Source organism: Primulina tabacum, chromosome 9 (assembly GCF_025594145.1).
Source record: "Primulina tabacum isolate GXHZ01 chromosome 9, ASM2559414v2, whole genome shotgun sequence".
In the NCBI taxonomy this organism is placed as follows: Eukaryota; Viridiplantae; Streptophyta; class Magnoliopsida; order Lamiales; family Gesneriaceae; genus Primulina; species Primulina tabacum.
Genome location: NC_134558.1, coordinates 38,706,199 through 38,721,582, shown reverse-complemented (window position 1 = coordinate 38,721,582; position 15,384 = coordinate 38,706,199). Strand labels below are relative to the sequence as shown.

The following is a 15,384-nucleotide window of genomic DNA, read 5'->3' as shown; positions in this document are numbered from 1 at the left end:
GACTAGTACATAAGAAATAGCTTCCACCAAAACTAAAGCTTACAGATGACAGAGCCAACAAATATTACCACATTTTACCAAGTTTTGTAGGTACATGAATACAATTACGCCATATAGGCTAAATCTGACATGCAAGCGTACAGTTTGCGGCGATGTTATACCACTCATCCTTTCAGGTACCAAGATATGGGCCAGAAGTTAAAATCGGAGGGCCGTAAGAGTATCTCCATTCCCCACAAGCCATGCATCTATCTGCTTCAATGCTGTTATCTAGGGTGCAAAATTTGCACGGCCAGACTTTTAACTTCTTGTAATCTCCAAAATCTTTGTTCTTTGGGGTTCCACAAGCTTCACATGTAAGAGCTAGTGTCTGAATCAATAAACTGTATTAGTAGAATCCAAATATCAAACATCCTGAGACCATGGGGTGGATGAAAGGATGGAACATAATTTAAATAAACTCGTGTATGTACAAGCGGCGGGAGGTGTAAAGAATGGCTTGTCTCTGTAGCTACTGACTACGAGCTTGGAGATATTTGTCGATCGAGTATGGAGGCCAAAAACTTTGTGACTAACCACCACCAAAGTCCAAACAAAAGAGAAGCAGGATGCAGTGAACATTACCTGATTTAATAAGGTGCAGGTTGTGCATTGCCACATCACATCATCTTTTCTACCTGGGAAGGATATGGGTTCAACAAATGAAGTTTGAGTAGATCTATCACCCTGTGTAACACGAACTTCCGAGCTTTTCGAGGACCCCTCACTCTCAACTGATTTGGATCCACACCACATATCATCATGTAATCTTCTTTCTGCAGCCATTGCTGCTGCTTGGATTGGACTTAGTACAGCTTTAATGCTGCTATCACCACCGAGGCGTTTAGGCCCACGAGACAATAAACCTTCACGCTGTACTCTGGTTTCTGCAGCAGCCCGAGCTTTATCACGGAGCAAAGATAAAGGAGGCTGAAGAGAATACCCACCCAATCTTTCTTCTCCCCGGAAGATCAAATCCTTGCCCACTGCCAGTAACGCCTTTGGCCATAAGTTCTTCACATTCCTAAAAAACAAGAAAATCTCATCAAATGAATAATAAATATCTAGCAGAACGAAGAAGGGAATATCAGTTCATATCAGATGAATGCCTACGCCAATTGATCAACCACACGAAGAAACATTTAACATACACAATCTAGAGTACAAGAGAGACATCCATCTGCCGAGCTTCTATAACCCAAGATATGAACTTGAAACCAAAAAGACATTAGAAAAGTGATATAGTCAAGAGGCCAAGTCGTAAAAGTTTTACCACACAAAGAAAAAGGAGTGGTGTATCGAAATCACAACCTTTCGAATTTCATCCAAAAGATTGTAGAAATCAGTATTATGAAGGCCATATTCGTTGTGACAGAGCTCAAGAAGCATGGTGTCGACAATCTGCGCATAGGGGAAAAAATCCCACTCATTGTTCGGCCTGCGCAGTCTCAACTTAATCTCCGCACCTCCTCCAATATTCAACCCCAAAAGAGATGGATTCGCTGGCCTGCAAATTATGTCTCTCGATAAGCACATAGATAGGCAAGAGTAACAAAAGAGTGAAATCATAAAGGGAATATACGGAAAGTCACATTCTACCAAAACTCAGAAAGAACCCTGACTTTCCACTTTCTTTTCCGCATGATGGGTTGCACTTGCTTCGCTACCTTTTCAAGAATTTCCCTGGCTTCATCTTCCCGAACTACCTTAAGAGGCTTGATGTCCCAAACTTTGTTAAGATCATTGAGGTCCATGTCGATTGCCCAAATCCCAACCAAACTGGTGAGGGATAGGTTCCAATAAGTTAATTGTAATCAAATAGAGCCATATAATTTGTAGTCATTCAACATCTAACCAAATCATAATTAAAAAATCTGATTTAAAAACTACATAAATATGTCAATCGATTGTCATCGCCAAGATGAACTTAATCCTGGTATCAGTTTATTCTGGAAATTAGTAATAGAGTGGATAAACGGACAAGGGTACGACGAGATCTTCCCTGATCTTAAAACAGCTGCAAGAAATAAATAACCTCAAGAACTCTCTTGTGATTTTAGCCAAAAACACAACAATCAAATTACACGACGCGAAGAACTTCATATACAAGAGGATAACATAGCACGAGATATCAGGAAGTGAGATATTTAGTAATATGAAAGTACCCGGAAATTGGAAACACGAAATCGCAAATAACAATCACTCCAAATGCATAAATTTTCTGTCCAGTTTATGAAATTCAGCACTTGAAAAAAGAATGAGATTTTTTGTGGCAAATTCTGTTTAACTTTTGCTGCAAGACACCACCATTTCAAAGATAGGCTGCCGTCTTTAATTAGCCCACCATTTACTTTGTGGATTTTATTTACGAACTAATTATTTATTCATTATCCTTTTACACAAAATTCATATCCATAGAACAAAATAATAAAATTGTAATTAAAATATTTTATTCTACCAAATTTCCAAACTAAAAGATTCATTTTTGTCGATCTAATGATTAATCTCTAAAGTATTTCTAGAGAATATGCGTGAAAATTTTGATTAAAAATAGTTCATTCTAAAGGTATTATCAACGTATCAATTTAGAAGAGAAAAGTATTAATAAATTGAAGGCTTTGAAGCCGTTAGACAGATACGTCGAATTGAACTGAATTTCCCACCGAAATTCTACTGCTCGTCTCTCTACTCTACTCCACCCGCAAGCCCCATAAGTCTTCCTCTTCCTCTCTCGCACACCTGCTATTCCATCATCGAGACCAGCGAGTTCTAAACTTAAACAATGGCGGAAATACCATATTTTTTTTTGCCCCCATTTTTCGTTTTCTTGATGTTCAACACTCTCATTTTCCTCCCCAGATTATACTCTCAACAAAGTAATGATCTTCCGTTACTTATTTCCTTCTTTCTTATTCAGGGCTTCAATTATTTTCAGTTTCTTGATCACTTTCATTGATGATTCCTTTTTATTTTTTCATGAGGTCCTGGAATCAACTGTATTGATATAATCGATTTATGCTGTGTTTGCAGGTCCAGCTTATATGGAGTTCGTGTCAAATGCCACAGAGTTTCCTTCAGAGGATTATTATGATTACATCATTGTCGGAGGTGGCACTGCAGGCTGTCCATTGGCTGCTACCCTATCTGAACATTACCGGGTTCTTGTTCTTGAGAGAGGGGGCGTTCCCCATGGGCAGCCGAATTTAATGACTCAAAACGGATTTCTCCAAACCCTAATGGAAGTTGATGCCTATGATTCCCCTGCTCAAGCCTTTACATCCGAAGACGGAGTCCCCAATGCCCGAGGTCGGGTTCTTGGGGGTAGTAGTGCGATAAATGCTGGTTTCTATAGCAGAGCGGATCAAAATTTTTACCAAAGATCAGGGATTAATTGGAATCTCAGGGTGGTTAATAAGTCATATGACTGGGTTGAGAAGACTATCGTTTTCAGGCCTGAGCTCAAGAGCTGGCAATCTGCGGTTAGAGATGGGATGTTGGAAGCTGGAATTGACCCTTACAATGATTTCCGTTTGGATCATGTTTTGGGAACCAAAATAGGGGGTTCAACATTTGATAGCTTCGGTACAAGACATAGTTCAGCGGATCTCTTGAACCATGCAAACCCATCAAACATTAAGGTGGTGGTGCACGCCAGTGTGGAGAGGGTTCTGCTGGCATCTTCATCCTCGTATTCTAATGCGAAGCAATCAGCTATTGGGGTAGTTTTTCGTGATCAAATGGGCCGGTACCACCATGCCATGGTGGTAAATGGTGGTGAGGTTTTGCTGTGTGCAGGGGCACTAGGCAGTCCTCAACTCCTGCTGCTGAGTGGAGTCGGGCCAAGGCCTTATCTCGCTTCATGGGGAATTCCAATTGCACACCACTCGCCATATGTTGGTCAGTTTTTGTACGATAATCCCAGAAATGGTATCTCTATTGTGCCACCAAACCCACTTGATCATTCTCTTATTCAAGTTGTGGGTGTTACAAGTCTAGGGGCTTATCTAGAGGCAGCCTCAAATATAATCCCTTTTGCATCCCCTGCCCAACCGGTCTTCATAAGAAATCCTGGCACTTCTGTTTATCTCACTGTTGCCACTCTGATGGAAAAAATCATCGGGCCACTGTCTGCTGGTTCCCTAACATTGTCATCCACAGATGTGAGAGTGAATCCTACCGTCCGCTTCAATTACTTCAATGATCCTGGTGACCTTGAGAGGTGTGTGAATGGCACACGAAAAATTGGGGACATTTTGAGAAGCCGAGCTTTGGATGATTTTAAGTTCCACGAATGGTTTGGAACTAGAGAGTTTAGATACGTTGGGCCTGAATTGCCTGTTGATCAGTCAAACGAAGGAGAGATGAGAGAGTTCTGCAGGCGTACGGTGAGCACCATATGGCACTACCATGGTGGATGCCTAGTGGGAAAGGTGGTTGATAAAAATCTCAAAGTGATAGGAATTGATGGTGTCAGAGTTGTTGATGGTTCAATCTTTAAAGTGTCACCTGGTACAAATCCTCAGGCTACTCTTCTGATGATGGGAAGGTAAATATCCACTCTTCTCTGTGCTTTGAATGAAGCATAACTTTTCTTCATTATTATTTTTATTTTTTTGGGTCTTTCTCGTTGCAGGCATGTTGGTCTGAAGTTACTTAGGGAGCGGATGAGATAAAGAAGAGGCTCTTCAACTAGGTTGTCTTGTTGCTTGTGTATGTAGGATTTTTGCTGACGATGTGTTCATGTTGTATTGTGTTCTATTCTTCGATTCATAGACAGATTATGATGCACACAACAAAGAAATATTGCATCTGAAAGAAGTTTCTTGTTTAATAATGAAATGTATTTAGTGTTTTTCACACTAGTTATGGATCTTCAGCATTTGTATATTCTTCCAGTTAGTGACTAGCGTTTAACTCATTATGCCAAACCCCCGCCATGAATATGGCTTTCTTATATATATATAAAAAATTAAATTCAGTAGGATAGGAAGGAATTCATTAAATTATTATTTCAAGCATTCCACGACTCTTGGAGATCATCCTAGTGGTCTAGTTAGCTAAGTTAATGTATCCCAACACCTAAAACAAATTGGTAAGTGGAGTGGCTGCCAGTATGTGTAAGTTACAGGCCTTCAAGCAACTATCTTTAAACACTATGACCAAAGTAATAATGAATTCCCTCTATTAATGGACTGAGGAATGAGGATTTAGATGAGTTATCGCAAATAAATCTCTATACTGAGAGCTATTAAACTGAAAATTCCATTTCCGGAGAACTTTCAACATCAAATCATGCTGCTGCGGGGGTTGAGGAGAAGTGATCGATAACAACATTCTTCATTATGCCAATTATATCTTTGCAATTCATGCCTTCAAATTTTCCCAGTTTCATCTGGAACAAAGAATTGATTAAATTCTCTAGGCCGTCAGCTGTGTACCTTACATGGTTTCCCATATCAAACTCCGGCAAATTTTTTTTGCAAATAGCACTTATAAGATGGAACAATAGCCTTTTCAATAAGCTGGCATGGCATGTCTTCAATCTTAACCCTTTATCCGAAAGTACCCATTTGGATTGCTTTTTATACATGTCATCAAAGGCATCACAGAGCATACCAATTCTTCTCTTGACCAGATCACGATCAATGGCCCTGCCCCCATCGAACAACACTGGGTCCTCTTCGCCTAAAACCACCAATAGTTTCTCCCAACATTCTTTCAAATACAAAGCAACATAATAATCCATTGATTTTTTTTTTCCCACAACCAAGAATGGCCCATTACTTCTCCAAGCTTGGTCCCACTGGTATTGTTGCACAACTACCGACAACTATTTTTTGGCCCAAGTCTCTAAATTGAGCTCTAGTGCCCCCATTATGTTGCTGATTTCACTGAAAAGCAGGCCCTCTTCTAATCTTTTGTTGTTCCATTCTTGGTGCATCTCCAAAATACGCCTAAGAATTAAGCTACTATCATAATCGAGAAGCTGGTTGCAGTATTCCAGTCACGGAGCGAACTGTTCTCGAGACACTACCATCTGGTGGTGGACTGATTGCGTCAAAAATTCCCGGAAAATTTCATATGTCCCTTCAACAACTTTCTTGATAAGATCCCTCATAACTCATATGATTTCAAATCTCAACGCAAGATTTCCCACCGAACAGTTGGTTGAAGCTTAACCGCTTTTTGTCTAATGTGCCAAATATTTTCAGCAGCATCAAGAGCTTGATTGCATCCTTGTAGCATTTAGTAACACTGCTTCCCAAATTGAAAATATCATTGGGTCACATTGTGATGTAATAATTGCAAAGCAGTTAGTCCGTACCTCGGATCCAGCTTTCCTGTACACCTAATTGCAAAGCTTGTATTCCATCTGTAACAAATATCTCACAAAAAACTCCATGTGTTCATCCCACATATCAATGTAGCCCTCCACAATTTGCACAGTGTCAAATTCAGATAATTGTATTGCAACATAATCGGTACTGAGGGCTTGTAAAGTAGCTTGAACAATAGCACTCCGGACCCCAGCCAATATTGATACGCATCTGTGAAGCCTATTTTTAGCTGCCCGTACTTCAGTAAGACTGCTAACATTAACTGCAAAGTGCGATACACTCGGGTAATCCTCATATTCCTGGGCTGGAAATAGAGAATTATAGTCCACTAAGAGATGCATTTATGCACCCTCCAACTTGTCAAGGGCAGAAGCCAAAACCCCACCATTTTGGCATGCACAAACGCCTCTCCCCTGCAGTTCCATGAACATTTTCATGACTTTTAAGATATTATCAAGGTGCCAATCATCATCAGCGCCTTGAATGTTTTTCTATGAATAATTTCATGACTTTTGTGGCATCATCAAAGCAGGCCTATGTTCTTGGATTTTTCTATCCTGCTCTTCAGAATTTCTCGAGCAGAAATTAAGCTATACATTCCGTGAAAATCTTCCATCTTGGATTAAGGTTATTATGGTTTTAGAACAAAAATGTAGACCGGATATAAAATTAGTTTCCTTTTCTTCATCGTTGCATCTTTTCTTTACCCAACGGCAACAAGCGAAGTGAAAATAAGTCTACCAGATTCCAACCAAACTTTATCGCCAGGGTAAGAATCTACACCTGCCCACAGTTAAAAAGAGCCTTTCCTTATATTAATGCAACATAAGTAAATTTGTTTATCAAGTCGAACATAAGTTCTTTCCTGCATTTTACTCATCTCAGACTCATCCACAACATTCAACTCAAATTTTAACATCCATATTTGCTAGCACTGGCAACGAGAAAATCAAACTTCCGATGTTACGCCATCCAGCTTCAAGTATATAATAATTCATTATTCACATTAGGCAGTACCCAAATACAATGGGTACCTATTGATATCACCTGGAGTGAACAAATTTATTGGCTCAATTATGAGTGCCACAACAAAAAATATATGTTATTATCAGGGTGATGAGCTTAAAGGATTGGATTGTGCGCTTCAATATCTACATGCCTAATACCAGGAACTATTTCCTGGATTTCTTTTTCCAGTCGATCTACTTCACTCCCAAGAGCTGTGACAACCTCCTCACCTGCCACAACGTACAATTAACACGGTTGTTAGACTACACTGAGAAGTTGTAATTGCTTATTGTGTCGCATACCATAGTTTGACATGATCTTGAGCAATGCAGAATCATCTCCTTGCTTGGCAGCCTCTCGAAACTGATCAGATCACCGCCACATGAATCAGCATGGGATAAATGTTGAATCATTATTAGTAGAACTACACAGCAAAATGCTAAAAAGAATCAACAGGAATAAAGCAAGATATTAGTGGTATGAGAAGTAGTTATGCAAGTTTATGCTATTGTTTCTCTCGTGTTCCACAGCTGCACAGTTCTGGTATGAAATGAAAATTAACAACACTCGTTATTTCATAATCAAGATCACCACCCTCATGAGAAGAACTTTAAAGAAATACACAGATCAGTCCACGAGAAATATTTTAGAAGGCAGATCTCTGAAGTGCAGAAAGTTTAGGACTGAGAGATCACCTGTTTAGCCCACTCTTCACGCCCAGTTCTTTTTAGATAGTTTTGCACCAGCACTACTCCATTGAAGTCTGTGACACAATTAAACTATATCATTCGGAAACTGTGGAAAACTGAGATGGGACTATCAACAGCCAAAAGTAAGCTGCACCATGTGTACCAAGATGATTTTTTAAAATAAAAAACAATTTATTACCTATTTCGGCCTTGAATCTGAAAAATCCAGGTCCGATCACCTCGCTTTTGCAATCATAAACAGAATCGACAACCTACGGCAAAAACACCATACGTTCAGTCTGCATATCATTTGTTACAAGCAAGAAAATTAGGAGTTCGTATTTCCAAGTACCGGGTCATTTTGGAGAAAGTGAAGAACTCGCTCCATATCATGGTTATCAATCGCTCTACCAATCAAAGCATGACGATTCCTCTGAATCAGAAATATTGCGACCTGCATTGTATACGTCATAAATTAAGGCTCAATATCACAAATTCACAACAGCTGTTCCCCATTCTTCAATCTTGCAAAGACGAATAAGGAAGAAAAATTTTAATTGGCCTTCAAATTGTTACACGTAAGTTGCAAAATTCTCATTCCCACTATTTTCCATAGTCATTGAGCAAGTTCTTCTCCGACACACGAATCCCAATAGGTAGTTAACATGGCACTGAGATTTACTCTATTAAAATCTTTAATGATTGATGATTGATTATTTTCTAAAAAACTATTCTGCAATCTAAAAACCATCCTATAAGCTTTAATGATTGATTATTTTCTAACCATTTATACGTTAATCCAAATAAAAAATTAAAAACAATTAATGACCAATTGTATACAACTATATGCTAGTGCTTCTTTTAATTCCTTGACATTCTTAAGAACAGTAATCTTCAAAAATGCAGATCAGGAGTTGGTGCCACAAAGTTAATAAATACATACCATGCCCAAAAGGTTGCCCACTATAATTGAACCTATGGGATCATAAATTGCATTTCCAGTGGCATTGACAGCCACCAGTGATGCAGCAGCAATGACCAGTCCAGTAACGGCGGCACCATCCTGCATAATTGAAATCGATGTAAAGATCACCAACATAACTTGAGAATATTGTTTTCTTGCTTATGGTCTCCAACAAAATGACAGTTATAGCAGTCAAGCCTTCAGCGAAATTTCTAAATACAAGCAAATACCATCTCTTATAGAAACATCTGATTTTCTCCTACAATGCTGTACAACAAAAATATAATTCACAATAGCTGGAAGAAAACAATTCTTCTGCCTTTAGTATGTTCCACTGTCACATTATAAATATCTATGCCCTCAAATATCAACAAATATGACATGAAATGTAGCATCAGATGAATGCATAGCAATACCAACTTCAACTGAGATGTTTCCAATCATTATGAATCTTTACTCTATGCTACTTCACTCTTAATAAACTCGAGAATGTGAACTACCAAAATTAGCAAGCTATAACCTCTGTCATGACAGCAACAGACGTTGGATCATGACCTCGCCAGATGTAATCTCTCACTTTCATTCCTTCTGCAGCAGCACCTTTTCTAACAGCATGGATGGCCACAACAAGAGAAGCACCTGAAACAAAAGCAATATTCAATCTAATAACTATAAGTATAAACGAGTAATGAAAAACTTATTTGTAATAAGTCCAGCAGGCCAAACATGTAAAATGAGAATCCCACCTTCTATGATGAATGACCCACCAATCACTAAAGCAGCATACTCTATATGTTCAGGAGGCTGAAAAGAAAATGCTAATTTTACATCAGATATCCTTGGAAAAATAATGTCATTTAGTAAAATGATTTTTTTTTAACAATTGCCGTGATACATTACCAGAGAAGTCCACAAGTTTTGAATGCCATGAATAATTGTAGCTCCAGAGCCAAGACAGAATATACCGACAGCAGATATCAAAGACCAAACAAATCTTTCTTTGGAATAGCCATATCTGAGATAATTTAAGGCATAAGATTCAACATCTTTAGACCAACATATTTTCCTCCCAATTATACAATATCTGGATTTACTAATGTTGGTGCTTCATCACAATGAAAAGAGTTACTATGTTACACGGTGTATATATATATATATAAAGCCCTTTGTCCTTCATAGAGCTGGATAGCAAAAATATGGAATTTGTCACCATCACAATAAGCTTAGGTGTGAGAATATATATATATATATATATATAAAGCCCTTTGTCCTTCATAGAGCTGGATAGCAAAAATATGGAATTTGTCACCATCACAATAAGCTTAGGTGTGAGACGGAGATCTTAGCAGATTCAAATGAAATTGAAGCAATCTATTTTTTTCCTTCAATCTTTTCACGATGCTAATTCTATATGATCCTAAGGAATACTTACGGATGCAAAGCATCGGGGGCACGTCGTGAACTACTCAAACCATAAGCGAGAAGAGCCTGTAAAATAAGCATGAATTATATCCTTTGTTTCTGCAATAATGCAAACACTAAATAAATGATATAAAATAAAATAAAAATTACAAAAAAGAAAACAGTGACCTGATTTGCAAAATCTGCAGCAGAATGCACGACTTCAGCCAACATAACATGACTTGAAGTGGATAACCAGACACCAAATTTGAGAGAAAACACAAGAAAGTTGCACCATAATGCTGTTGTCACTGCTCGCTGGCTAAAAAAACAAATCGGGTGGGCATGGAAACCAGACCAAAAGATTTGCAATATAAAAAATTCAATCCAGAAAACTTTTTACAGGAGAACATTTGCAAACAAGTGAGCAAGTGGGTTTCCGAAAGGAAATTGAAAAATTCAATCATCGACAATCAGGAAAAAAAGGTGGGTATTGATGATTTCAAAAATTTAACCTGTCATATCTCAAAAAATGCAAATACTCCTGGGAAAAACAAAATAATGAATTATCCATAAGTTTTAAACGAGATGCATTTACAACTAAATGATAGGTTAAAAAGTATGAAAGAAGAAATAGTAAATAATGGCATTTTAGACCTATTTATTAATGGGAAACAGCATGTCGAGAAATAAACGAGAATACTGGAAAAGTCACTTCATTCAACAAAAAATCATCACGTATTACAGTAAAATAAGACATCATACTAGGAATGCCTTTTCCTTCAACAATTTCCATTCACTTAAACATTGGAAAAGGAACGTGAAGCAACTATTCCACAACAACTTAGCATGTAAAATGACTAACAGGATAAATATTGTCTAAAGTCATTATTTTTTCAAGTTTCAGAAACGAAGCAAGAACTTAATAAACCGCACAAAAAATGAGAGGGACACCCGCCAGAAATTACCTGTGACCATCCACCTCGATAGGCTCGATTTTTTTAGCTCTAGTGAGAAAGCCTGTAACAAAACCGGAAAATTACAGTACCAGCTTTAAACTCGTATGATAATTACCATTACAATAGCAATGATAAAGACTAATCAAGATTTAAGTCCATTAGAAAAAAGGGGGAACTCGCTTACTTCGTGTGACATGACGCTGGTGGTAACTACAACAAGGTAAAATCAAGTCAGCTGAATGCAGGATAGACGATAAATTCGACCTAAAAAATATCCCAAATGGCGCAAATCTCTGCCTTTGTGCAGGAAAAGTGGTAACAAAATTGTTTTGAAGATGGACTGATTTGTTCTCCGGCAAAACCGGATTCTCCTCGGTGGTAATAATTTGGGAGACGGAGCAGCTCAACAAGCTGTGCTGGTGACGAAATTGGCCAAGACGAAGGCGAGACAGAATACGAGAGCGTCGCATTTATCGATAAATCACAATACGCTCAACAAGCAAATTATGATCCAATGATCTGGGCAACCTTTCTCCTCAATTAACCCTTTCGAAAAATTGTTTAGGGTTCCGCCATTTGCAAATTTTCTAGGAATTGGAATACCTCTTCTTCCTCAAAAGAATATTAAAAGTAAAATTACATATATATTAAATTACATATAATCAATAACTTTTTGTATCAGTCTTTTATATTTTTATTATTCCAAAAACTATATTTGCTCAAAATATAGTATTTCGTCCAAATTCGTCCTCGTTCATTTCATAATCATTTATTAGATCATACTATAAATTTGAAAGAAAATAATTTTTGGTTTTAAATTTGAAATTTAGATTGAATAAAATATAATATAATTAAATTTTTACATTAAAAATAAAATTCTAAAATGATTCTATATTATATCTATACCATATTATTAAGTGTGAGGACATGATAATAACTACCTAGAGATGACACAAATTTTTTCTTTCAATTTTACTCTTATATGATACTAATATTACACTTTTGTTTTGTTTTTTCCAATTTCAACACACAATCTTTCAATTTTACCCTTATATGATATTAATATTACACTTTTGTTTTTGTTTTTTTTTTTTCAATTTCAACGTACACTTTTATTTTTATTTTTTTTATTTCAACAATTCAAATATCAATTTAGTCCCTCCATAATTTGCCAAATTTCACTTTAGTCCATCGATAATGATAAAAAAAATTGTACACACACGCATCGCGTGTGCAGAGTAACTAGTATATATATAAGTATATTAACATATATTAAATATGAATATTTAACCTTGAATAATTAGATACATAAAATCGTTCTAACTTATTAAATAATATACATTGAATATGATTAAGAAAATAAATTATTTTTATCTACAGTTAAATTAATATTATATAATTTTATAATAAAAGTTTATGTTTAAATTAAAATTTAAAAATATATTTTCTTAAGAGAATAAAAAAAAGGAGAGGTCTTGGCCCATTATTCAGATTTTAGCCTGGTTGGTTATCGAGGTCCATCTAAGGCCCATCATCAGTTTCCAGCTCAACCCTAAATCAATATGTTAACTTTTACTACCCCCAACAAATTTACTACTCTGCCACAGTTGTCTCCTCTATATATGCGACCGCGGATTCAAAATTTTGTATGTTGATTCGTTTAATTTGGTCCAACAACGTATGGCAAGATTTGTCTCTCAATCTCTGTTTAGATCTGCCTCTCCGATCCAAAAAAACGTGCGACCGCCGCGCAGAAGTTCGTACGGAATCGAGCAGATTGTTGACAAGCTCGCCAACACCCTAACTGATGAGGAGTATTTGTCCATCACAACCCTTTATGGCTGGCCTTCCTCTTCTTTCTACATTAACAATGGTAAATCTGATAGCTTTCGATTTCCCATATCAAGTTTTGTTTTGAATTTTCTGCGCTATCTTGTACTCGTTGCATTTTGCTACAGGGTATGATATTTTTCCGTTCACGTTTAAATCAAAGATTCCTCCTTTGTATGTGAACAAACACCCATTAGTTTTTTTTTGTCGTTACCTGGCCTGTCCAGGAAAAAAATGTTGTTAGAATATTTTTAGTTTTAGAAAAATGAAATTTGACTTTTCTCTTCGATTGAGGGAAGAGGACGGACTGAGGCTAAACATACTTGTAAGGATTGAAATGACAGATTTGGAAGTAGCTTTGACGAATGGGTTTATGATTTGTTTTCCATTAGGAATTGTAAACTATTGTGTCTGCAATATTCACGAATGATGATAAAAACCATTTACAGTTATCCCCGTCTGATCAGTTATGATGAATATTTGTAATCTGACGTGAAATGCTGCAGCAACTCGTACTTCTCTGGGAAAGAGCTATTTTTCGCGACCAAACGAGCAATTTTACTTCTCGAATTGTATTTGTTTGTTTTGATTGTGTAATTAGTCCTGAAATGGCCAATGATGACACTTGGAAGCACAACTGAAGAAACACATCAATTGTTGAACTGTTAGTGTTTTGAACTAGGACGGTCTGAGGCTGTGAATCATATCCACTGATATGGATGATTTAAGTTGATGAATTGTGATTATGTTCTTTTATGGCAACATTATTTTTCTTTTTTCTTGGAAATTTTGACGGTCTGTGGGGATGATGAGAACAATTCACAGTTATCCCTGTCTGATGCATTACTGTTGAAAGTTTGTTATCTGACCAAACCATTTGAAATTTTGTTCGTTTTCAGAAGATTTTTTTTCCCTTCTGTATTTGAGTTTATTTTATTTTGGGCGTGTGGCAACACTATATTCTACTATGAAATATGAATACATTTATCATATGTTTAACTGCAGATGCACCTTCTCATTCGTCTGAGGATGAGACAACAGCAACAGACTCATCCACAGTGGAAGAGGAAGAGGGAAAGCAGATCATGTCAAAAGTATCAACGCAAGCAAATCTAATTAAAAAAAAATTGTTTCGAATGGATAATAGTGAGCGATGCCCACATATTAAGAAGCAAATAACAATAATGGATGAACGGTCGCTTACAATTGTTGCAGACAAGAGGTGTTGTCATGATGGGAAGCGTGATGATAATCCAAGGAAAATGCGGACCATGATGGAGCGAAGATGTTTTCCGTTAGCTGAGAGTGGTGGACGAAGAGGAACGAATATCTGTGATAATCAGGTCCTACACTGACTGGTAGATTGCCACCATCTTCTTCTTCAGGTGTCGAAGGAGTTGAAGTTATTGGAGAAGCCATTTTTCTCCACCCCACGCATTTTTTCAGGTTTTCTAGTCATATATAATATAACTAAACGGTCTGTGCACGTGTTTGTTTGCCTACCAGTCAGCTTCATATATTTGACAAGAATGAATATATCTGAATTTCTTTGAGGTTAAACTTGATCAAAATCATCTGTCCAGAAAAAACCCGTTGGATAAACTCTACCAAGGAGCATGCATGAGTTGACTGGTGGACAAAATTAACAAAATTTAGTCGAACAAAGAAATCTGTTGGAAAAGTCGATGTAACTGCGGTTCCGACACAAATTGTTGCTTAAGAACCACCACTAAACAAATGCTTGTATGATAGAGATGCGATACTATCACAACTCTTGATGGGTTCGAGTGAACCGTTACATCCGGACTAATCATAGACTTTGGCATGAAATTTTATGGCGCCCCAACTTACCGACAAAGTGAAACAAGAGAAGCGGGGTAGGATAAAGATTATTTTCTACAATATTACTGATTCTGAAGGTTTTGCTAACATATTTCATTAGTTTGCTCAGGGGAGGTAGAATCGTGGGCTGAGGGACAAAGAGTCGATTACGGAGGGTTATTCGAACTGAAATGGTCGAGAACAACTTCAAAAACTTTTGACCCGATGTTTTTGCTAAATTCCACAAAATATTTTGATAAAAACTTGTGTGAGATGGTCTCATGGGTCGTATTTTGTTAGACGAATATCTTATTTGGGTCATCCATGAAAAAATA

The 15,384-nt window shown here is 37.2% G+C and overlaps 4 protein-coding genes and 3 non-coding genes across 9 annotated transcripts; 4 read left to right on the top strand and 3 right to left on the bottom strand.

Annotated features, from left to right (window-relative positions):
• LOC142555980 (DNA-dependent metalloprotease WSS1-like) lies at positions 1 to 2,391 on the bottom strand. The gene is given in 6 exon segments (XM_075667168.1): positions 1 to 370; positions 625 to 996; positions 998 to 1,063; positions 1,351 to 1,546; positions 1,639 to 1,818; positions 2,205 to 2,391. Coding segments are annotated over 5 exon segments (987 nt in total). The 5' UTR covers positions 1,794 to 1,818; positions 2,205 to 2,391; the 3' UTR covers positions 1 to 172.
• Positions 2,392 to 2,708: 317 nt separating this feature from the next.
• On the top strand, positions 2,709 to 4,929 carry LOC142556727 ((R)-mandelonitrile lyase-like). Its single transcript, XM_075668209.1, has 3 exons — positions 2,709 to 2,915; positions 3,070 to 4,585; positions 4,673 to 4,929. Exons 1-3 carry the CDS (start codon positions 2,822 to 2,824, stop codon positions 4,710 to 4,712), a joined length of 1,650 nt encoding a protein of 549 aa, XP_075524324.1. The 5' UTR covers positions 2,709 to 2,821; the 3' UTR covers positions 4,713 to 4,929.
• Positions 4,930 to 5,329: 400 nt separating this feature from the next.
• Positions 5,330 to 5,785, bottom strand: LOC142504490 (exocyst complex component EXO70A1-like). Its single transcript, XM_075617345.1, has one exon. The coding sequence runs from the start codon at positions 5,783 to 5,785 to the stop codon at positions 5,330 to 5,332; it is 456 nt and encodes a 151-aa protein (XP_075473460.1).
• Positions 5,786 to 7,316: 1,531 nt separating this feature from the next.
• Positions 7,317 to 12,031, bottom strand: LOC142555979 (metal tolerance protein C4-like). 3 transcript variants are annotated; one of them, XM_075667165.1, is made up of 13 exons: positions 11,583 to 12,030; positions 11,408 to 11,459; positions 10,629 to 10,761; positions 10,471 to 10,526; positions 9,939 to 10,053; positions 9,785 to 9,842; positions 9,559 to 9,677; positions 9,018 to 9,137; positions 8,427 to 8,528; positions 8,274 to 8,346; positions 8,081 to 8,148; positions 7,688 to 7,748; positions 7,317 to 7,615 (listed from the first exon to the last, which is right to left on the bottom strand). In XM_075667165.1, the coding sequence occupies exons 1-13, from the start codon at positions 11,866 to 11,868 to the stop codon at positions 7,500 to 7,502; spliced, it is 1,359 nt and encodes a 452-aa protein (XP_075523280.1). In that variant the 5' UTR covers positions 11,869 to 12,030; the 3' UTR covers positions 7,317 to 7,499. The 3 variants fall into 3 exon arrangements, 2 of the variants coding, with proteins under 2 accessions (XP_075523280.1, XP_075523282.1); XR_012822491.1 differs by having other exon boundaries at positions 7,426 to 7,615; positions 7,688 to 7,809; positions 11,583 to 12,031; XM_075667167.1 differs by lacking the exon at positions 11,583 to 12,030 and having other exon boundaries at positions 10,629 to 10,757; positions 11,408 to 11,426.
• A 1,615-nt stretch (positions 12,032 to 13,646) lies between these two features.
• On the top strand, positions 13,647 to 13,726 carry LOC142504701 (small nucleolar RNA R38). The gene has a single exon (XR_012804323.1). It is a non-coding gene; the product is annotated as a small nucleolar RNA R38 (small nucleolar RNA).
• Positions 13,727 to 13,839: 113 nt separating this feature from the next.
• Positions 13,840 to 13,923, top strand: LOC142504706 (small nucleolar RNA snoR20a). Its single transcript, XR_012804328.1, has one exon. It is a non-coding gene; the product is annotated as a small nucleolar RNA snoR20a (small nucleolar RNA).
• A 102-nt stretch (positions 13,924 to 14,025) lies between these two features.
• On the top strand, positions 14,026 to 14,102 carry LOC142504702 (small nucleolar RNA R38). The gene has a single exon (XR_012804324.1). It is a non-coding gene; the product is annotated as a small nucleolar RNA R38 (small nucleolar RNA).
• The last annotated feature ends 1,282 nt before the right edge of the window (positions 14,103 to 15,384 follow it).